Below are 22,239 nucleotides of genomic sequence, written 5' to 3'. Positions count from 1 at the left end.
CAGTGGCACTCATGTTCATTTTTGAGTCTGTTTTATCATCTCCATAAAGATTTAAATCCATGGCAGTCCGGCTGCTATGCAGCTTGGGAGAGGATTAAAATACCTGCTGCAAAATTACAGTGTGAGCACAGCACAGTACATTCTGCCAGTACCAGCCTTTGTGCAACGAGCAAAAAAAATAGGCCAGCATAGGCTTCCCAGGCTAAAAAACTGTTCCTTACCTCCATGACAATGCACAGGAATAGGGTATTTGTATCTGCCAAAATAATAACACCATGCCACTGATGAGCGACTGTTTCTGCCATAGTGAGTTTGAAGCTTTAAAGCCAAGCAACACATAATTTTCCATCAACTTATTGTAGAGACATCAAGTTTCCCACTGCCTCTATCTTCTGTGTTGGTTTTGATCTGCAAAGGTGCTTTGAAGATAAACGACATGTGCAAAGTTGCACCCCAACAGGGTGCTGAGCAGGACTTTTCCTTGGTGGGTCATGGCTTCATTTAGACAAATATTGAAAACCTCCAAAGATCATAGAATAGAATCATAGACTCATAGAATAGTTTGGGTGGGAAGGGACCTTTACAGGTCATTGGGCTGCACCACCCTTCTGGAGGAGACATTTCTCTTGATGTGACCATCCAAGCTGCAGTTTGTGGCCATTGCCCCTTGTTGTATCACTTGTCAGTGCAGAGGGGAGTTTTGCTCCATCCTCTCTGTAGATGCCCTCCAAGTCGCTGTAGGCTGTTGCTTCGTGCCCTCCAACCTCCTTCTCCTCCTGATTCATCAAGCTAGCTCCTTCCACCTCTCCCCATAGGCAGCGTCCTGCAGGCTCCGATCATCTTGGTGGCCCCACTGAATCCCCTCCAGCTTCACCCCAGCCATCATGTGGGATACCATATCCCCTGCGTACAGAGAGATATCTGCATTAGAGGCTCCCTCATGCCTTGCTTTCACTGGCCCCATCACTAACCTCTCCCCTGCAACTGCATCTCTGCTGAGAGCCCCAAGGATGCCAGCAGAGTGCAAGGTTTACATGTACTGGAGCTGGGCCAAACCAGGAGTACATTAACTCCCCTTATAGGTTACCAAATCTCTTGAGGGTAATCACAATCCAGGTGATCCCTGGACCTTTTTCTTTTCTTGCTCCTGTGTGCTGTGCCCGCTCTTTGTGAGACCACAAAGGGGAATAGCCAAGAGGTGAAACTTCAGTGCATGGGGTTTGGCCTCCACTTCCCCAAGAAGGATGCCGTGTTTTGATCACCACCTTTGTCATGAGCATGAGGCAGAAAGCAATTACTGTTATGAGCAGCAACAGAGCAAGCAGCTCACCAGAAGCTTCCCCCAGTAACTCTGTTGTCATGGCACAGAGCCACCATTTGAACATGGGGTTAACTGATACCCACGTGCTGGTACACAGAGTACAGCAAGACCATTTTATTCTCCCTGTGAGAGGCTCTATACGTTTTGTTATTCAATCAAACAGCCGCATTATGGAGGAAGATGTGAAAGGAGGAATGTTCACCCTGGCCAGCAGCGGAGCAGATAAAAACACCATGGTCTCATTCAAAAGCTTATGTCAGCCTGATCAGTACTGCGGCTGCCGGGAGAAGCAGCTTTTCCCAGGCACAGAGCCATCATCCCCTTAAACCCAGTGTCTGACGAGGTGGGACCTTGTCCCCTCGTCCACAGCAGTGAAGCAGAGCAGAGGCTCAGGTTTCACTGGGTGCTCTTGACTGCTCTGGGACTGACCCCTTTTTTCCACCATCCTGAGGTGTCCTCCCGGGAAGGAGACCCAGGCTCACTCATGCTGTCTGAGGGGGATGGACTGCACATTGTTTCCTCCCCTTCGTAAGGAGATTCTGCCTACAGCCATGCAGGGAGATCTGATGGTCCACATCCTTGGAAGGCAAAAAATACATCAAATACAATGACAAATCACCGACCTGAGTGCAACGGATGTCTTGAACACAACTCACAATGGCCTTGGAATCCCCGATGCCCATGACTTAGAAACCCATCCTTGTTCCTTCAGGGCAGAAGGAAGGCTCCTGCTGATGTCACTGGGAAAGTGTCACCTCCCCTTCATGCCCAGGGCTGGTTCAAACATGAGCTGGAAGAATTTTTGACTGTGCCACAGCTCTGGCATTGTGCACTATACCAGGGTGGGGGAGCTCTGCATTCGCCACACATCCCATCGAGAGGACAGGCTGGCCAGAGGGATTGTCAGAGCTGCTGGAGTCAGGCAGGACGTCACCAGCCCCGAGGGGCTCACTGGCGGGATCAGCCCTGCATGTTGGGGACTCCCTGGAGGCTGGATGCAAGCGGCTTTGTAGAGACAGGTGAGGTGCCGACACCTGGAGCAGGGAAGGGAGAAACCAAGACAGCTCCTGGATCCCCATGGCCCCTGCCAGGACCAGCATGAAGATTAATGCCTCAGTCTTCACTGGCAACCTCTCTCCTCACCCCTCCCAAGTCAATGAATGGCATGAAGGAGACCAGGAGGGTAAAATACCTACAGCTGTAAGTGAAGACCAGGTTCAGGACCTCCTGAGGAACCTAAATGTACAGAAGTCCATGGGACCTGATGAGATGCATCCCAGAGTCCTGAGGGAACTGGCTAATGTAGTTGCCAAGCCACTCTCCATGATATTTGAAAAGTCATGGCAGTCAGGGGAAGTCCCCAGTGACTGGAAAAAGGGAAACATTGTGCCCCTTTTCAAAAAGGGTAGAAAGGAAGACCCTGGGAACTACCGACCTGTCAGCCTCATCTCTGTGCCTGGGAAGATCATGGAACAGATCCTCCTAGAAGATATGCTAAGGCACATGGAGGCCAGGGACGTGATTCAGGACAGCCAGCATGGCTTCACCAAGGGCAAGTCCTGCCTCACCAACCTAGTGGCTTTCTATGATGATGTAGCAACAAGGGTGGACAAGGGAAAACCAATGGATGTCATCTATCTGGATTTTTGTAAAGCCTTTGACACGGTTCCCCACAACATCCTTCTCTCTAAATTGGAGAGCCATGGATTTGATGGGTGGACCGTTCGGTGGATAAGGAATTGGTTGGATGGTCGCAGCCAAAGAGTAGTGGTCAATGGCTCAATGTCCGGATGGAGACCAGTGACAAGTGGAGTCCCTCAGGGGTCCATACTGGGACCGGTGCTGTTCAATATATTTATCAATGACATGGACAGTGACATCGAGTGTACCCTCAGCAAGTTTGCAGATGACACCAAGCTGAGTGGTACGGTTGAGACACCAGAAGGACGGGATGCCATCCAGAGGGACCTGGACAAGCTGGAGAGGTGGGCCTGTGTGAACCTCATGAGGTTCAACAAGGCCAAGTGCAAGGTCCTACACCTGGGTCGGGGTAATACCCAGTATCAATACAGGCTGGGGGATGAAAGGATCGAGAGCAGCCCTGCCCAGAGGGACCTGGGGGTACTGATAGACGAAAGGCTGGACATGAGCCGGCAATGTGCGCTGGCAGCCCAGAGGGCCAACCATGTCCTGGGCTGCATCAAGAGAAGCGTGGCCAGCAGGTCGAGGGAGGTGATTCTGCCCCTCTACTCTGCTCTGGTGAGACCTCACCTGGAGTACTGCGTTCAGCTCTGGAGCCCTCAGCACAAGAAGGACATGGAACTGTTGGAGCGGGTCCAAAGGAGGGCTACAAAAATGATCCGAGGGCTGGAGCACCTCTCCTATGAGGACAGGCTGAGAGAGTTGGGCTTGTTCAGCCTGGAGAAGAGAAGGCTGCTGGGAGACCTGATTGCAGCCTGTCAGTACTTAAAGGGAGCCTATAGGAAAGATGGGGACAATCTTTTTACAAGAGACAGCAGTGACAGGACAACGGGTAATGGTTGTAAACTAAAAAGGGGTAGGTTTAGGCTAGATATAAGGAAGAAATTCTTTACAATGAGGGTGGTGAAACACTGGTGCCTTTGGGGGCACACAGCAGCTGGCACTTGGGGTCTGAGAGCTCCCAGGACATCAGGCAGGATGGGCACAAGGACTCACATCCCCCACTCCCCATCTGTGCTGGAGACCCAGGTGTGAGCAGCAGTGGGCTGTCGGGGCTGAGCGGTCAGCACAGCAGCAGGATAGCCAGGGTCTGGCCCACACAATGTGCTCTGGTGAGCAGAGATGGGGCCAGGACTGCTGGCAGGCTCATGCTGGGAAAATGACCCCTTCAAGGCATTAAAAACAGGTTGGTGAGAAATGAAGCACTGACCTGGATCAGCGACAGAAAATAAAGAGAAGAAGAAAAGTGCATTTTTCCTGTGACAAATGATGCCCCATGGCTGGCTTGTGACCTGGGGTGCTTGATGGCTACCTGGAAGGGGTGCAAATGGGAAAGTGTTTTCATGCGTGGAAAGTGCCCACTGAACTTGATCAGACCAGACCAAAGGAATGGGCAGACAGAGCTCATAGGTAGGCATGTGAAGGGGCAGGGAAATGCGAAAGGGAAGGACAGAGAGCAGTGATGGACCAGGAGGTCTTAGGGCGGGTATTCTTCATGGCTGGATCCTGGTTTGTAGAAAAGAGGAAGTGCCAGAGCTAGCAGCTCAGCAGCCACCAAAATCAGTCTTCTTTCCAGTGAGCTGGAAGCAATCAGAGGTGCTTGTGAAAGGCAACTCAAAATGAGCTGCCTTAGGGGAGTTTCTGTGAGGCACGTGTTGCTCTTGGTGGGTTCACCCACTCTGAGTGGCTCCAGCCAGCGTGAGGCCAGCCATTTCCCATGTCTTCTAGGGAAAGGGCTCCTGAGCAGAGTCCTGGAAAGCATCTGGTGGTTAAACCCAGGCAGAGTTGCTGGCATGAAGTTCTGCGTTTTCTGAAGTGCAGGTTGGTTTTTCAGATCGATGCCTTAGGAGGGTCTCTCTGTGCCCTGGGAAGGTGCCAGGAAAGGCCACTGAGCCTCTCTGATGATTGCCCAGAAAAGAAGATACTTGGAAATCAAGGCCGTCTAGGGCCCAAATCATGAGAGATAGCATGTGGGGGGCTGCAGTATGTACAGGAGCTTTGCCCAACCTCCACCAGGATGGGCGAGTCTAATCAGGCACTGATGGTTTTCTCCAGGGGAAGACGACGATGACGATGAATGTGGGGAGGAGAAGCTGCCCTCCTGCTTTGACTATGTGATGCACTTTCTGACCGTCTTCTGGAAGGTCCTTTTTGCCTTCGTGCCCCCGACAGACTACTGGAATGGCTGGGCTTGCTTCGTTGTCTCCATCCTCATGATCGGCCTTCTGACAGCTTTCATTGGTGACCTGGCATCCCACTTTGGCTGCACCATCGGCTTGAAGGACTCAGTCACTGCGGTCGTGTTTGTCGCACTGGGGACGTCGGTGCCAGGTAAGGACAACAGCAGGGTTTGTTATAAAGGTCCATCTCTGCCCAGTCTGGGTTTGGGGTTGGGCTGGGAAAGCTGGGCACAGCAAGGTCCTCACCTGTGCTCTACAGGACCCCCAAGGACAGATTTGAGGTGTGTGTGGAACTTGTTTATCAGTCTCAGATGCACCAGGAGGATCGAATCAGGACGTGGATTCGGTCCTCTGGCAATTATTTCAAGGACCTTCGCCTGCAAATACTGTGAAGTATCTATTTCTGTGGACAGCCTCCATGGCATGCACTCTCAGAGTAGGATATTGGTCTTTGATTAAAGTGCTGCCTGTGTTGGCAGTCCTGCATTGTCTTTCTGAGCATCTGCTCCTTTAACCTTGCCTCCCAGGTGAGTTAGGTGCTAGTCCTTACTCAAGGTGCTCTGTCCAGTGCAGACACCTTTGTGTGAGACCACTTTCAGCTTTGGTTCAGATGGATCGAGGTGAGGTTGCTGAGCTGGGGCAGCTGCTCGAAATGTGACTTGTGAAGCCCCTAGAAGGCTCCGGCCCCACAGATATTTGGAGACGTGTCTCTGACCAGGTGGTCACCCAGCCTCAGAAGACAGCAGAGACTGAGGACTAACAAGGGAGAGAAAAAAAACATGAGTTTCCATACCTGCATGCCACTTTGTCCTCCCAATGCACATTGACTTGCTGTAGCCCAGCCTCCTTTTCTTCTGGCTCAGCAAAGGTCCCCTCTTAGGGGTGAACTGGTGCACTGGAGAGGATGGTGTCTGAGAAGTCCCATGTCAGCTTGTGTAAGAGGACCTGTGCCTTTCACTCACCTTCTTCCACGGGCTGTGCTGGCCAGGCACAGCCTGGTTCCAGGACAAGGGGCTCTTAACCCAACCTGACCACCCCCCATGTCAGTCACATCTTCCCTCACTACCCCCAGATTTCCAGTAATCAGCACCTAGGTGCTCAAAGATCTTGAAATTGTCCTAATGCTACCAAAGGCCAAAAAAGAAGCAGCAGAATCAAAAGAAAGAACAGATTTGGGCAAGGAACAGAAGAAGGAGCACTTTTTAGACCTCTGGCACTTCTAGGCGTGAGGTTTGTAGGGCTGTCTCACACCCTTGACAGCGAAAATCTTCCCTCCTGCTTTTGTCGACAAAAGGTGGCATTTAAGAAGTTCTTTTTGGGATGCATTTGGTTACTCTTCTTTGAACTAGCAGATGCTCTGAAGCCGTGTCGTGTTGGCTGGGTGCTAGCTGGGTTCCTGCACACCGGGGAGGTGCAAGGTGCTTTCCAGGAGGCGGACAGGCGTCAGACAAACGTACAAGACTGGCAGGGACCTTCCCTGCATTAAAAGCACCACTCCCAGCTTGCAGAAGTGTGCGTGGTTGTTTCCACCCTCTGGCCGGCGCTGGCAGTGTGCCCCAGATGTGCCCCATCCCTCCTCCCGCAGTGGCAGCTGCTGCGCCACAGAGGCATCAGCACTGTCCCACACCCCATTACTGCACCAGACTGAGAACGAGGGAAAATGCCTTTTCCTTCCCTCAGCAGTCAGATGCATTTCCGTGGGAGCTTTTTCTAAAACATAAACCAGCCTTTTGATTTCTTTGCTCCAAATGGGCCCTCTCGCTGTGCTTATAGGTGCCCAGCCCCCGCCGTTACATGAAACTGGATCTTCGTGCCAGGCTTTGCCGTCTGAGCTTGGAGCCCCACTGGGAAGAATTGTAAAGGAAATTCTGTAGAATTAAAAACCATGAAACCTGACCTCACCGTTTTCTATTTCTGAGCCACACTCTGCTGCCTGTACCCAAGGTGATCTGGGAGTACAGATGTGTTAAGGATTCGTCTTCTCATCATTAGATGAGAGTGCTCACCTGGACAAAACCCATATGCTAATCCCTCTCCTGCTCACCCCCCTTGCAGATCCAGAGTGGGTTTGGATGTAAAATCAGCACTTCCCTATGGTGCAGAGCAGTGTCGTGCTGGTCTACTTGACAGAAGATCTGCCATGTAAAAGGCCAGCCAAGTTTTATCACTGCTCTTTTGCCACTGGTATTAAAGCTGGTGGAGCACCTGGGTGAGCGTTTTTCTCCCTAAGGGGTGAAAGATGGTAACTTGTTTACCAAAGTGTCAGGGTCTGCACAAGACACTGGACTTAGTGAGGCAAAAGGTTTTGGAGAGACGACATTAAAGCAAACACACAAACACAAAACTTCAGGGGCCCTGAAGGACAGATACAAACCGTTGTGGCTCCCACAAGGCTTTTCCAAGCTTTTCATTTCTTTTGCAAGCCAACAAATCAGTGGATGTGGGAGAAGGGGCCAACACAGTGTAATACCAGGAAGTGTTGTCTGTTGCTTGAAGCATTGTGGGGCATCTGGGGCCTTACTGGCAAAAGCCTTATATTTCTAGAGAATGAGGTTTCCCTCCTGGGCATTTCTACACCCTGGCTGTCACTCTGGCTCTGGCCAGATGTGCCCTTCCTTGGGACTGCCCATGGACAGGACTGTACCCTGTCCCCTTACCCACTATCTCCATTCACCAAGTGGTGCTGTTGACATTTGTCCCCAGCCTGCCTGCTGTTGTCCCTCCTTAGCTGGCTGTTTCCTAAGGGTTTCTCTCTGCCTTCCCTTTGCAGATACATTTGCCAGCAAAGTAGCAGCGACGCAGGACCAGTACGCAGATGCCTCTATTGGGAACGTCACCGGGAGCAATGCCGTGAACGTTTTCCTGGGCATCGGGGTGGCCTGGTCCATTGCAGCCATCTACCACGCGGCGCACGGACAAGCCTTCCAAGTCTCGCCTGGCACCCTGGCCTTCTCTGTCACCCTCTTCACCATTTTTGCTTTTATCAGTGTGGGTGTGCTGCTCTACCGGCGGAGACCCGAGATTGGAGGTGAGCTGGGCGGGCCGCGGACTTCCAAGCTGCTCACATCCTCACTCTTTATCCTCCTCTGGCTCTTGTACATATTCTTCTCATCTCTGGAAGCCTACTGCCACATAAAGGGCTTCTAAAGGGACAATCAGAGATAGTAAATATATATATATCTATATGTATCTATATAGAGTGATATATAGGTATAGATATAGATATAATGCTGTGTATAATGAACAGAGAAAGAATAAAAGAGATATGCCATGTTCACACACCTGCTGACAGAAAGCGGCTTTGGAGCATCCTTTGAACCAGGCAGGACCCCAAAGCCAGTAGGACCCCTCCCCGGGCAGCGGCCCCGGCCAGGAGTCCGGCAGCAGGGCCCTCTCTGCAACTCTACCAACAAGAACGGCTGATAGCCACCAAGCCCTTTCCCATCGCTCTCTCCCGACCGCCGGCCCCCGGGAGGATGGATGCAAAGGCGACCGGGGCACGTCGGTACGGGGAAGGCCAGAGTAGCTGGTGAGAAACAGACCAGTGGGCGAGGGAAGGAGAGGAAAGCGAGGGCCCTGATCTCCGACCACCATCCACCTGCCTTCGCCACTCGCGAACATCCCCTCTGGCCCTGTTGGAGAGAAGCAAGAGACCGGACTGGAGACAAGGGGAAATTGGGAGCTTTCTAAAGATAGAACACAAACCGTTTTCGTCATTGATTTGGGGTTGGTTTTTTTTGGTTTGGTTTGGTTTGGCGTGTGTACAACTAGCATTTCCCCACCCACCCCCTTCCACGTGCCCCTTGCCTTTCTGCCTCTGCGCTTCGGGGATGCACAGCCGCAACCTCGTGTCCGGTGTCCTAAGCCAAGGCTGTGTGGAGTGGCGGGGGCTTTCCTCCCACCTCATCCACCTCCTTGGGCATGCTGTCGTGGTACTTGTAACATTTGCATGAATGAAATGAACCCTGTCTGTATATAGCATCCTATAGCGATAGTCCCTCCAGCCATGTGGGTTGAGCATTGCAAATACAAGTGTTTTCTTTTCACAGGGTTTTATTTATTTTAGTTAGTTTAGTTTTGCCATAGTTTTTTGTTTGTTTGTTTGTTTCCTCTTAGTGGGGGTAAAAGGAGGGAAAGCTGTCCCCATTTATTGCTCCGCGCATGGGTCCACGAGAAGCAATAACAGCCACTCAGTCGTAGGTTTTCAGGGGAGGAAAATCCATACCCCAGAGACTGCAGGCTCCGTGCCCCCGCGTGGCTGGGGTCCCCCCCACAGTGGCCAGTCCAGGACATGCTGAAGCCGGTGCAAAAGCCTTCCCCGTCCACAGGAGGTTTTACGAGAGGTCCCAGGGAGCCCAAGCGGGACGAGCAGCGTCCGAGCCCAGGGAGGACGAGCACAGCTGGCTCCCGGAGTCTCACCTGCCTCTGCCTTTGTAGCCGGTGGCTGCCTGAAAACCACTCATCCCGCTGCTATTCCGTGTCCCCAGAGATCTAGTGACAGCCCCTGTTTCTGAGCGTTAAGCCATCAGGATCAGCCCCCAAAGCTGGTCCTTTCCCACAGCCATTTGCAGGCAGAATAATTCAGCGTAAGGGCTGAAGGGCCAGAACAAGATCTCCCACGCCACTGAGCGTAACCTGGAAGTGTCCCCCAAGGAAAAAGGCCACATTTTGCACTGTCCAAATCTGAACTCGATGGGAAGGATGAGACAGAGAGGTTTAACCCAGCATCACCCCCCGACTCCAGCAGTGTGGGCTGGGGCAGCAAGCCAAGCCCGGGGAGGTGTGGATGCAGAGCTCCCCTGGGCACAGCACAGGGATGGCATTGTGCACTGGTGTTGAGAGATGTCTCCGTACCCTACGCCCTTCACCGGGCTTCGCAGCATCCCAGCCAGGCAAACGCCCAGACGGCACATCCACTGGTGAGCTCTTCCCAGCCAGCTGAAAACCCGTCTGATGCTTGTACTGTAACCAGTTGGCTGGGGGAGTTTGTACTCATTTTGAACAATCTGTGGAAATTTTAAGTAACCTGTTGTAAGATTTTCTCCAGGAGTATGAAGTTGTGGGGTTTTTGTTCTTCTCCAGCCTTTTTTTTCATTTGTGATGGGTTTTGGGAGTTTTCTTTTTGTTTCTCTTTGTTTTGGGAGAAGAATCAAACAGAGGTGAAGGTTGTTCAGGTTTATGATTACCTTTATGTACAATTATTTCATTTTCATCTGTTTGGCTTCATTGATTTTTCTTTGTGTGTATTGCCCACCACTATAGGCAGTGAGTCCACTAATTGTGATGATCCTTATCAATGGTACACAATGCACAGACAAATAAAGTTTGTAATGATTCCTGATGGATCCAGTAGTGCTCCTGCATATTCTCTACTGAAAACCCTCCCCTCCCGTTGTCTCCCCTTACAATGTACTCATCTCTTCTTTACTCATTGGTTTTCCATCATTGTGTTTCTGCCGCTGACAGGAGGCAACGGTGCCTCTGCACGTCCAGTCTTGCCCCATCTCACGGCTTTCCTCGTGCTCCATCTCCATTGTGCCTTGGGCTCGGTGTGCTGCGGTACAGCTGGGGCTCGCAGCCTGCCCAGCTCTCAGGGGGATGCAGGAAACTGCCCGGGGACAGAGCTGCAGAGCAACCCTTCTGGGGCCAGGAGCTGCTCCTGTGCTGGCTCCTCTGTTAGTGCTGGCTTGCCCTAGACTCAGGGAGACCCGTCCATATGCCCCCAAGGTACTTAGTAGCTCTTTCTGCTTGTGTCCTCTAGTTACATAGAACTGCTCCTGCTCTTGTTCCAGCCTCATGGTGACTTGTGCTAGGTTAAGCCACTAGCTAGCGAGAACTGGGAATGCAAGAGGTGCATTGCCAGGGCAAGGTCCATGGGTGCAAAAGCAGATCTGAGACACCCCACGAGGTGGCCAAGCAAATCAGGAGCTCAGGCGGCTCTGGGCAGCTGCGTGCCCATGCCCCAGCCCAGGTGCTGTGGGCTGTTTCTGACCCGTGTGGCTCGACAGCACTCAGCCAGCACCGAGGAGGAGAAAAGTCTCTATGTGCCCAGGGATGTTGCTCCTCTCTGTGTTTCATCCAGCATCTGTTGAGCTGTCCCCAAATAAACCCTCCCTGCAATGCTTCCAAGGTCCCGCTCTGACAGCTGAACTGAAACACCAGCTCCAGAGACGGGTCCCAGGCAAGCGTTGCCTTCATCTGGCAGGGCTCTCCCTGCTCCTCCTGGAGAGGTGCACATGCCTGGGGCATGCGCCCCTGGGGTCCTGCCTGCGCTCCTGCCCATCTGCTGCGGACACAGCAGTGTCTGGTTTTCGAGCCCCAGGCTAGAAATGTGCCACCAAGGAAAAACAGAGAGGGTAGGAGGTGGCTGATTTTGCTGCAGCATGGTCGTGTCTGTGGAGGCCCAGAGGCAGTAAAATTCCCATCTGGCACGGTGAGGGGATGTGTGACAGAGCAGGTGACCAACGCACCGCAGCGGCCAGGGGATTTAACATGATCTCCAGGTTGCTCTCATGCAAGCCTGGCCCTTGCACACACCCTGTGCTGCTTTTTGCCAGCTGTGCCGCCAGCCCCACTCTCCTTGCAGGTGCTCAGCACCCTCTGGGATGAGTGTGGGTCAAGCTTCAATGATCGCCAAGCCCCAGGTGGACACAGCTGGTCACGTCCGTGTTCTTTTCCCAGGCAGTGAATTATGAAAGCAAAGCAGCTCTCCTGACCCGGTAATTACATCTACTGAAAGGTGATGTTGGTATTCTACTCTCATCATTTACTTCTTCAGAATGAATTGCAGTCACTGAAGTCATTAACAAGTCGAACGGGACTTGTGTAGCAGCTCAGTTTAACAGGCATTAAATAACTGTTCTGCTCACAGAGCTTTCCAAAGGGAATGATAGAGCATTGCTCGCACAGGACAAGGCCTAAATCACAGAGTAAACAGCAGCCTTGTTTATGCAATTGCTCTCTGCCAGACCTGTGCTTTTTGGCACCTTTAATGAGCTTATGTGAAGCATGACACATATTTGCCCAGTTGCTCACGGAGGAGCCATGGATGAGCAGGAAGGCTTTTACCTGGCTGATGCCTTGCCATGTCAAGGAGGGTACGGACTGCTCCACCGAGCCCCAGCCTGTGTTCACAAAGGTGTCATGCCTGCTCCTCTGCACCAACGTCTTTAAACCAAACCCTCCAAAGGCAAAAGAAACTCCGCGAGACGAGGACGCATGCTGCCGGGGGCAGCAGGAGGGAGCACAGCCCCCGGCGCCGCACGTCTCGCCCTCGTGCCCAGCCCGGCTTCTCGGGTCTCCTGCTCTCCTATGTCCTCCTCGTCCCTGCCAACCTCCCCACCCTCCCTCACAAGGGAAGGACATCGAACATCTCTGACAAAGCCCCAGGCTCAAGGAGGTTGCCAGAAACAGCACCTCAAATCCTCAACCTCTGCCCATCCACCTGTCCTGGCTGCTCTCACCCCCTCTCATCATCACACTAGCCAAAGGCAAACCTTTCCATGGAAAAGGATGCAGCACGGTGCAAAGGACATTCAGAAACAGACATTCAAATAACTCAACAGGCCACTGCAAAGCACCTGGAGACAAAGGGAAGGAGCAGACGGAGCAGTGACAGCCCTGAGCATCTTAGCAAATCCATATCCTGCTCTTCAGGGGACGATGGGAGAGGAGGCAAATCCCAGCCACAGCCTGAACACATGGAAAAGGTGCAAAAGCGTCAGGGACTCTGCAGGTCCCTGGTGCCAGCGGGAGCCACAAATCTGCAGCATCTCACAGCCGAGCCTACCCGAACTGCTACCTCCTGCCTGCACCCATGCCAGGGCAGAGTGGGAACTGCTTGCTCTGGAGGTGCGAATCCCTCATCTCCGAACGATGTGTCTGCCAATGTGTCACCCATTTCCAGGCAGCCCAGGTGGCTCTGGGGCGAGGGGACATTGCGAGAGTCATTTGTGCAACTTCTTCCCCACTTCCATCACTTCATTAAAGGACAAAAGGGAAAAGGGAAGCTTTGAGCCCTTTCTGGTCATGAGCCTGGACGCAGTCAATAAACTCACCGTGCTATTTCTGCTGCGGGTGGGGAGGGGAGAGCCAGAGCCTGTGTGTTATTGTTACAGCTATTTTTAAATGCTTGGGTAAGAATCAAGTGCGACGGTATTGGGGGCCATATACATACCTAAGGAGGAGGCGCAGCAGCAGTCCCGGAGGGGCAGAGCTGGGCATAGCCAGAAAGGGACAGAGAGAGAGAAGAGAGGGAAAACTTCATGCCAGAGGGTGGTATACTGGGAGAAACCCCTGCGTTATTTTTCTGTAGGCTTTAGCACCCAGGCCCATCTGGGGAAGCATGTTTGCAGAGCACCAGGAACCTCTCTGGCCTCTCAGAGCATGCGATGACCGACCACACACACGCATACGCATGCACAGCACAGCTGCAGAAAAGCCTATTTATCTTGTAAAAAATTAACTTGTGCAGGAAAGCATCCAGAGGCATCTGTATTCTTGCAAAAAGCACCAAGGGACAATAAATACAGTGAGATTCCTCACCTTTTAAGGACTTGAGCCTTCCTCCTTCTGGAACTGGAGGTGCCAAGAGCCTCTCGCCAGCCAGCAGCACCCCTTACGCGGAGGGAAGGGATGCTGCAAAGGAAAGGGGCCTGTCTGACCAAGCAGGAGCTGTTATCAGCAAAGATAGCCAGAAGGTTGATGTCTCTAGCAAGATTTGCTGTCTATGGCACATCCCTGAGAGCATCCAGGGGGCCTCTGCACTGTCTTGTTTTCTCTCTGGACCATCCCAAGAATGGCCAACCCTGCCTCTGAGCACCCAGTGCCCCCACGGTGGCTTATCGCTCTCTCCTGTGGGCCCTGCACCCTACCTTGGCTCCTTCCCACCCTCCCAAGGCGAATGCCAGCTTGGGGCTCCCCTCCCTAGAAGTGTGAAGGAGGGCACTGGGGTGCACGCCGTTCCCAGAGTGGATGCTGCAGAGCACTGCCAGGCAGTGGAGCCGCATCCTGTCAGTGGGATGTCCAGTATCAGAGGGCACAGAGAAGGGAGAAGTGCTATGGGGTACCACCCAGACCTGGAAAGCCCCTGTGAGGCACTGCCACACCGTATCCCCCTGCCCCAGCTGTTACGGCTACAGACACGCAGCTTGATTCCTGCACAGCTGCAGCACAGCCTCCAGCTTTATCGGTTGTCTACGGGCACCAACCCCAGGCAGTATTTTTATTTGTTTGATTCAAAATAGCTCTTGATCTGTTGTACTGCACTACGACAGCTCTCCGCCCCTCCCAGCACACACACTCCACGCCCAGCAGTGTGCAGTTCTAGGTAATGGTGGGAAGGAGCATCAGCAATGCACCAAGGAGCACATGCTACCTGATGCTGGGGTCCTCCAGCATCCGCCTTGAGCTATCTCCAGGCCCCAAAATGGCTATCTGCGCACAGTGGTAATCCAGCCTGGAGCTTGCTCTGTGCTGGTCTCCTCTGCAGAGCCTCTTCACATGCCCTCTTCTTTCAGGCTCCCTGCAGAGGAGTCTTCTCTGTCCCTCCTGCCCCACAGCTGAGGGCTTCCTGTGTGGGACGAGTCTCCTCTCTCCTTGGACCAAACATCTATGCTTGTTAGCTCAGGCTTGCTGTCTCTATCTCAGGGCAAAGATTCCCCACTCCAAAAAATGTCTTGGACTTGAGCCCCTGCAAGCAAAGGACCATGCAAGCTTCCACGCAGCCAAGGCAAACGTCAGCTTGCTGAGCCCTTCCTGCTCATCACCCAGGCACTGCTACAGCCACCACACACAGGCACTGTTTTTATTCTGCTGCTGTACTTCACTCATGAGTTTTTGGAAGATTAAACTTTTCTGCTGAATTTCCACCACTATCAAGTTCCAGCCCCCACCCCAACCCTGCCTCTTCGCTTCCAGAACATATTAATTGCTTTAACTGAGGGTTCAAGGTCCACCTTGACTCCTTTCTTTCAGAATGGAGCCTGTTCTCAGTGCTCCAAATATTCTAAAATTTATCTACCTGCCTACAAAACTTTCCTGCCCCCACTTAGAATGGGTAGAGTCTAAGTCAAGCAAGTTGCAATGGCTTGGGATGCTTATCCACACCTAGAGCTCCTAAACCCTTGCAGGGCGTGGAGGACTGTCACAGAGCTCTCTCCCTGCATCTCCTGGCCCTTCCATTGTGGCTGGATTTCTTTCTTCACCTTTATCTCTAACTTGCAGGAGTCCCTTACAGATGATGGCAGGGGGAGACCTGTGTGGAAGTACAGCCTTGCTCTGTTGTCATGACAGAAATTGCCATGGCAGTCCATGGCACTGTCATCACCAGGAGCATGTGCCCCTCTGCCCCCAGCCCCTGGCAGGCTCCTCACTTACAGAAACGTGAGTTTCTGGCAGATGAGCTTCTTTGCAGAGATGCTTAGAAACGTGGAGACCTGCTGAGTGACTGTAAAGTTGCTGCGCTAGCACAGGATAGATTGGATCCTGGTGTGCAAATGTGTCCCAGGTTGCAACTGGGCTTATTTGGCAGCGTTAATGACAGCTTTTGCAAACCAGTGGCTTTGTGACTCCCAAGGATGTAGGGAGGTGCACAACCAGATTCCTTCTTGCTCGGTGTAATGATGAGATGGGTCCCTTGCCCCTTGCTCTCAGGTACAGCCCTGCGTGTTGCCCTGGCCTTGCCTTGCAATAAGAGCTGTGATTAGAGCCCCTTGGCTGAACTCCCCCTGTACAGACGAAAATGAGCTGATACCTGTCGTGTCTTCATTTGTCTGCCCCATGTTGCTTCCTCTGTCTTCTGAGCTCTTGAGAAAACGTGCTCATGCAGTGAACCATGCAGGAGACCTGCTTGTCTTGCTTTTAATCAGGAAACATGCACTACTTCTAGCGGCTCTAGAAAAGATTGCGATAATACCTTTCACATTATAGTCACTATGTTAGAAGCAAGAAAACGTTATTTATTTTTCCCTGACAACAGCTCAACTTCTGACAACACTTACCCAGCTTCTTTTTTCCGTAATACATTAAGCATTAGGGGGCACAGCTCTGCAAATAACCCAGCTTTCAAGACTACCTGTTGAGGACATTGTTCAGCAATCCAGCAAAACAGTTTTATTTGTGGATGGAGGGGAGAAGTTGGTGAATTCTCCTAAGCTTCCTGGCTCCCGCTGGTAAAAGCCACAAAATGCCAAGTTTGGTACAATGCAGTCCTCTGTATCCCAGGTCTCTGTGCCAAAGAGACGTGGCATGAGGTTGTAAAATCAAAACCATGACATCTTGAAGACTGCTCAGCAGTGACGGGCATCTTTACACCTACCACTGCCCTAGGATATCCGGAGAGGTCTCTGTTCACCAGGTGCGAACGTCACCGTTCATCAATCAAGAAAAGGACATGGAGGACACAACGCGCTACCTCCCCTCCACCCCAACAAACAAGCCCATGGGATATTCCCAGCAAGAAGCGATCAGACTGCCAGGAAGCAAAGCTGTCACCAGGAAAGCTCACACATCGCAAAGGCAGCAGGTTCCCCTGGGAGTCTCTCTGCACTGCTCTCCGCACGGCTGTGCAGCGGGCAGAGCCGCTCGTAGCTCAGCATCCCACAGGCAGAGCCAAAGGAGAGGCCTGGGCTGCCCACGCTTGTTCATGGGAGCATCAGCCGTGATTTCAGCCACAGGGGCCTGCAGGGAGTGGCCACAAAATTCTGAAGAAGAGGGGAATGAGATGGGAATTAGTCACAAAACAATGGTAGCAGTAATTTAGAACTGTTACTAATTTTCCGCTGTAATTAAGTGGTCCAGTTATCTCGATACTTGAGTGACCACTCCAGTTCTCAAAAGCCATTTCCGTACACTTGAAATGCGGGGAAAGCAACTGCTCTTCTTTCTAGAGTAGAAAAGAGGCTGCCGCTATGAGCTTGGAGAAGACACAGAAACACATCTGTCCTGGCAGAGATGTAACTCAAATCAGCAGCTTCTTCCACTGTCCCACTCAGGAGTGGAGGGACACTCGGGCAGGGAGCTGGCAGCTGCTTGCCCAGCCTGTCCCAGCGGTGCTGGATGCCACCCACGGGTGAGGCAGCCCAAGGCCCCTCTAACGGCAGGATGCAGGAGGGAAAGAGCTCAAAACGGCTCGCTGGTCCTAAAAAGCAAGGGGAACAGCTGGTGGCAAGCAGCATCCCATGAGCCACGGCAGGCAGCAGGCGTGCGATGCTGGGACACAGGGAACCCGCCTTACGGGCACCCCATGCCAGGGCGGTGGATGGGGATGGCACTGTCGAGGCAAGGTTGTCCTCTGCGATTTTTGATGTGCTGGAGCACATCAATGATGTGTTTCAAAAACGATGGCTCATGCTTTCCTGCTCTCCTCTGACAGCAGCAACTGTCCCCCTGCTCAGCAGCCCAAGGGGAGAACTCCCCATCACCCCGAGGAGCAGCATGGGGGAGGCAGGCGGGGGGGGAGGCTGCGACCACCCTTCCTGGTGCACCCAAACCCACCACAAGCCCAGTCACCATCACCCCCCACGTCTTGTGTCTCCCGTTGTCCCGTGCGTCCTCTCCACCACAGCCGCAGGGCGCTCCCGTGCAGACAGATGTCTTGTGCAAACCCCAACCGAGAGAGAGCGAGAGATCTCCGACAGCCCGACACCTCCTGGTCCCCCCGACAGGGACGGGGATGCAGACACCAGCCGGGCAGCGCCAAATTTTTCCAAAGCAGGGCTGAAAGCAGAGTTTGAAGAAGAACTGGCTTGGCTGGAGACGGAAATCAGAGCATGGGTCATAAATTCATCCTCACCTTCCCTCTGCCGCCTGCCCCGGCAATGTGAAGCCCTGCGCCCGCGGGGCAAAGCCAAGGGCCGTCCCCGGGCCCGGCAGCTGGACACTCCTGATCTCTCTGTCTCTCTCATGGTTCCCCATAAGTTCAATGGCACAATGCAGCTATACTATTTGAAAAGCCATAATATTTGTTGGTACGACTCTTTTATTACCGTCAATTTATATATATTTGTCGATAAAAGAGGTCATCTTGGGAGACCGTTGTAGTCTACTGGGAAATAATTATCTGATGTTGTATATTCTGTACATGCTGTATAAACAAGGTGAAATATTTAAATCAAAATGTTCAGTGGACTTGGTGGCCTGTGCTAGGACAGAAGGTTGGGACCGGGCGAGGCCCCTACCTGGGCCACCACAGCTGGGGCACGGGGTCCCTGTCAGAGTCCCCATCCTGCTGGGGTCCTGGCCAAAGCCCAGGGCAGGATCTGGCCACGGCGCAAGGGCAACGCTTGTGGCTCCCCGGGTCCTTTCCCCCACGCAAAGGTGAAAGGAGGCAACTTTGCAGGCAAAAGCAGCTGCTCTTGGTCTGCCTCCTGGGGGTAACCCCAGGACTGGGTACGGCTTGGTTTGTCAGAAACTCAGCGCAGCGAGCCCGGCGTCGCCCACCCGCTTCCCTCCTCTCCTGCCCGGGGTGGAAACCCTTTGGCCGCCACCCAGCGCGACATCTCCAAGCCTTATGGTCAGAGACGGTTCCCCGCGGGGGGATGTCCAGCGGCGGCAGGGACTGGCTCTGAGCACCTGGCTCCTCCGACGCGTTTCCATGCTAATCCCGTGCGACGGTGCCAGCCGCCCTCCCCAGCACGCTTTACAACAGCAACGAGCTGTGACCTTCTAACCTGACACACGCTGTTAGAAAACCTGTTTCATATTTTCTGTGGTATCGATCTACAACTTTTGAAATCATTGGAGACAGTTGTGGTAGCCTAAAAATTGTGCTGAACTCATATATTTTTATATTTGTGGTGTTTTCCTATCAATAGAGAGTAGTGAACTAGTAACCCTATAGCTGAAAGTGAACTATTCAAAATAAATATATGACTGCAGAAAATATTTGTAAAAATAATTTATTTGAAATATTCTGCCAAAGATAGCTCTCTAATGATCTGTAAAATGTCGTTTCTCTTTTCGCGCTGAATGTCATTGTGAAAGCACCTTTCTCCCCACTATCTTTTGAAGATTTTCTTTTTTGTATCTTCAAGGGCAAAGAAATATGCCAATGATTTTTTTATGGGAGCAGTAACTAGAGTAGTAGGGAGGCACGAGACAACTTTATAACGGTGATAAATGGGATCCAGCAACAATCACACTGACAATCTGGTTTCTCCTGGAGTTCCTCTCGCGGACAGATGGGTTTCAAAGCCCGGGACAGTTCTGCAGCAGGAAGGTCTCGGCTGTGGCTGCTGCTGCTGCTGCGTATCTCACCCGGAGGAGAGAGCTTTCTCAACCACCCCTCTGCAGGCTCGGGGCGTTTGGACCCCCTCGCGGGTAACTTCTGCCTCTTCGTTATTTATAAGCACGATACCTTTATTAGCCGTTAACAGGCCCTGTGGCACGTGGGTAACCCTCGCTCAGGGCTTTGCGGGGCTTCAGCCTGACGAGGTCTGGCCCCCTCCAAAGCCACTCCCGCAGCGCACCCAGCACCCGCAGCAGCCCCGACCCAGCGGCAGCAGTAATCCCTCTGATGCCCGGATCTGTCCCCTTCCCCGCATGGGGACAGGGGCAGGGGGGACCCAGCCACGTGGGACGTGATACCCAAGCAAGAGGATCAGCCCCTGCAGGCATGCGGTGAGACAGGGGGATGTACAGCCCTTTGCCAGGGAGCAGCTGCCCAGATTAGTCTGTTCAGAAATTGCAAATCTTTTTTCTTTTAATAGGGAAAAGTCTTCTTCCCCTTCTTCATTTCTTCCTCTTGAAAGAACCTTTCAATGCTAGGAAAAGCCTTCATTATCTTCTGTAATCCCCAAGTCTGTTGCAGTGGAACCACATTCTCAGCCACGTCCATTAGGCTCCGCCATATCAGAGAGGTTTTCGGCTCAGGTGTTGTTTTTTTCCTTTTGCTTCTGAGCAGATTCGCAGTTTCTTAAATTTCTTGGTCATCAAGACCCAGAGGAATTAATTGGTAACAAAGAAATAAGGGCCCCGTTCCACGGAACAGGCTTCCACGTGCCATTCCACTTTTGACTCAGCGAAGGTCAGGCACATGTGTAAGTAAACGCTTTATCGGACAGGGGCCCAGAAACAGAGACGCGAAATGCGGTTTCCAAGCCGCGAGGTGCGTACGGGGGTGACGGGAGCACCGCCGTCCATCAGGTGCGGGTGTCACGCGCCGGCGCGGTGCAGCATGCCGTGGGAACCGCGTGCCCGTGAGCTTCTGCTCCTCTGTGCAACGAGCTCTGTGAATCTGGGGCTACGCAGCTGCTGCATCACTGGGAAACGCGAGCGAGCCGGGGAAGACAATTGTGAGAAGAATTGGGTTTCTGATCACTGTGCATTTTGTTAATTAGTGAATTCAAATAGTTTTATTTTTACCAAAAACAGATAATCTTTATTCCAGTAAAGACAACTGTTGACTTGAGATATATATATATATATATGTTAATTGAATGGTTTATATCCTGTTGCTCTAACTACATAAAATGGAAACATATTGCAAGTTGTGTCATTCTGATGTACAAATAAATTACTTTTCCCTGCATGCTGCCTGGGTATGTTGTGATTTGAATCAAGAGTTATATTCGAACTGCCTTATTCAAGAGGTTGTATGTTACCCAACTGGGGAATGACCTGGCACTGTTCATCACATCACATGTGTACTTGATGCTGTGTTATGTCAAATTCAGATGAGGCGTCTGTCATCTATGTATTTTGTGGGAGACCTTTTATCTTGTTAAACTGTGATATGTAAACCTCTCATTGCCTGAAACAGTCAGAGTTGTATAAATCAGTGTCTTCAGCTGTTTTCCTAATTTTATCACATTTCCTAACACAAAATATAGATGTTTGTAAATTCTTCATTCATTTTGTCTATTTTTATGTATGAGGATTTTTTTAATCTGGCAAAAGGGTAAGATAAGGCAGCTTCCCCTGAATTTTTCGATAAAGGCTCAGTTACATTTCTATCCCTCGGCAAGATGCAACAACCAATTTTCAGCAGCTACAATTGCAATTAGGGACGTATGTTTATTGCTATTATCTTTTCTGGCTCAGAAGGGCCATTATCACTGCAGAACACAATGATTAATGACAAGCCACGCATGATGCATCTGTAGGGACAGCCCTGTGGGGACCAGGCGCAATACAGTGGCTTCCTCAGGCCCCACGCCTCTGCGTGCCGCTGGTTACGTGGGGAGGGAGAGGTCAGATGTCCCTGCCACAGCCAGACAGCCGGGAGGAGAGAGGGGAGAGATGCTGCCTGCTAATCCTGGCTCCAAGGCGCTTTTTCTCCTTACGCGAGGCACCCCAAGACAGTGCCATCCGCCTTCCTGCACGTCACCTCGGCCATGAAACTGCATCTTGTCCGTTCGTTAACCCCAGGGCTGCGGCCTGTCTCTGAAGACCAACATCCCATCCCGATGCCGCGTCGCGAGAAATCCCCCGCAATGGCTGCTCCTACAGCGGCTGCTGAAGCCGTGCCCGGGGTTTGTTCCGGCGCTGGCTCCCAGCCATGGGATCACGTCACTCTGCGGCTGGCCAACAGCAGCGTGCTCCCCACCTAGACACCAGCATACCACCCGCAGGTCAGACCCTCCGGAAGACATGCTGCGCTGGTGAAGGAAGCAGTACAAGGCGGGCACAAATCTGCTCTGGTGGCGGCATAAGGACGAGAGGTGACCCAATCCCCCCCGGCAGCGGGGTTCATCAGCTCTGCCGTGCCACCCCTCTCATCCCCCCCAGACACAACTGCTATGTCTCTCGGCTGCAGCGCCATGCGGCCAAGAAACAGGTCTGTTTGGGGAACAGGCCTCCAGCAGCCCACCTCCGGTTCCCAGGTGACTGGAGCATTTCTGGGCATTTTCCCTCCACGCCTAACATGCCAGATAAAACAGTTGTTGAGAGCATTAAAGCACCCTTGCCAGAGCCAGCCACGCTTCCCTGCTCGGTTGTACAGGTGCCACATCATCCTAAACACAAACAGCATAAATGCTTCAGGCATACAAGACCATGCTGAGGTGTCTCAGTCGTGGTGTAAAAGCTCCGCTGTGC

At 52.3% G+C, this 22,239-nt stretch overlaps 1 protein-coding gene across 2 annotated transcripts in view; it reads left to right on the top strand.

Moving 5' to 3' along the window:
* The window catches only part of SLC8A1 (solute carrier family 8 member A1), a 127,186-nt gene extending 116,643 nt beyond the window's left edge, over positions 1-10,543 (top strand). For both annotated transcript variants that reach the window (XM_075413425.1, XM_075413424.1), the window contains exons 7-8: positions 5,078-5,353; positions 7,973-10,543. In XM_075413425.1, the coding sequence (XP_075269540.1) occupies positions 5,078-5,353; positions 7,973-8,349 (653 nt within the window). In that variant the 3' untranslated portion in view covers positions 8,350-10,543. The remainder of the gene's footprint in view (positions 1-5,077; positions 5,354-7,972) is intronic.
* Positions 10,544-22,239: the final 11,696 nt, after the last annotated feature.

Source organism: Opisthocomus hoazin, chromosome 2 (genome assembly GCF_030867145.1).
Source record: "Opisthocomus hoazin isolate bOpiHoa1 chromosome 2, bOpiHoa1.hap1, whole genome shotgun sequence".
NCBI classification, from domain to species: Eukaryota; Metazoa; Chordata; class Aves; order Opisthocomiformes; family Opisthocomidae; genus Opisthocomus; species Opisthocomus hoazin.
This window is presented reverse-complemented; position numbering and strand designations above follow the sequence as displayed.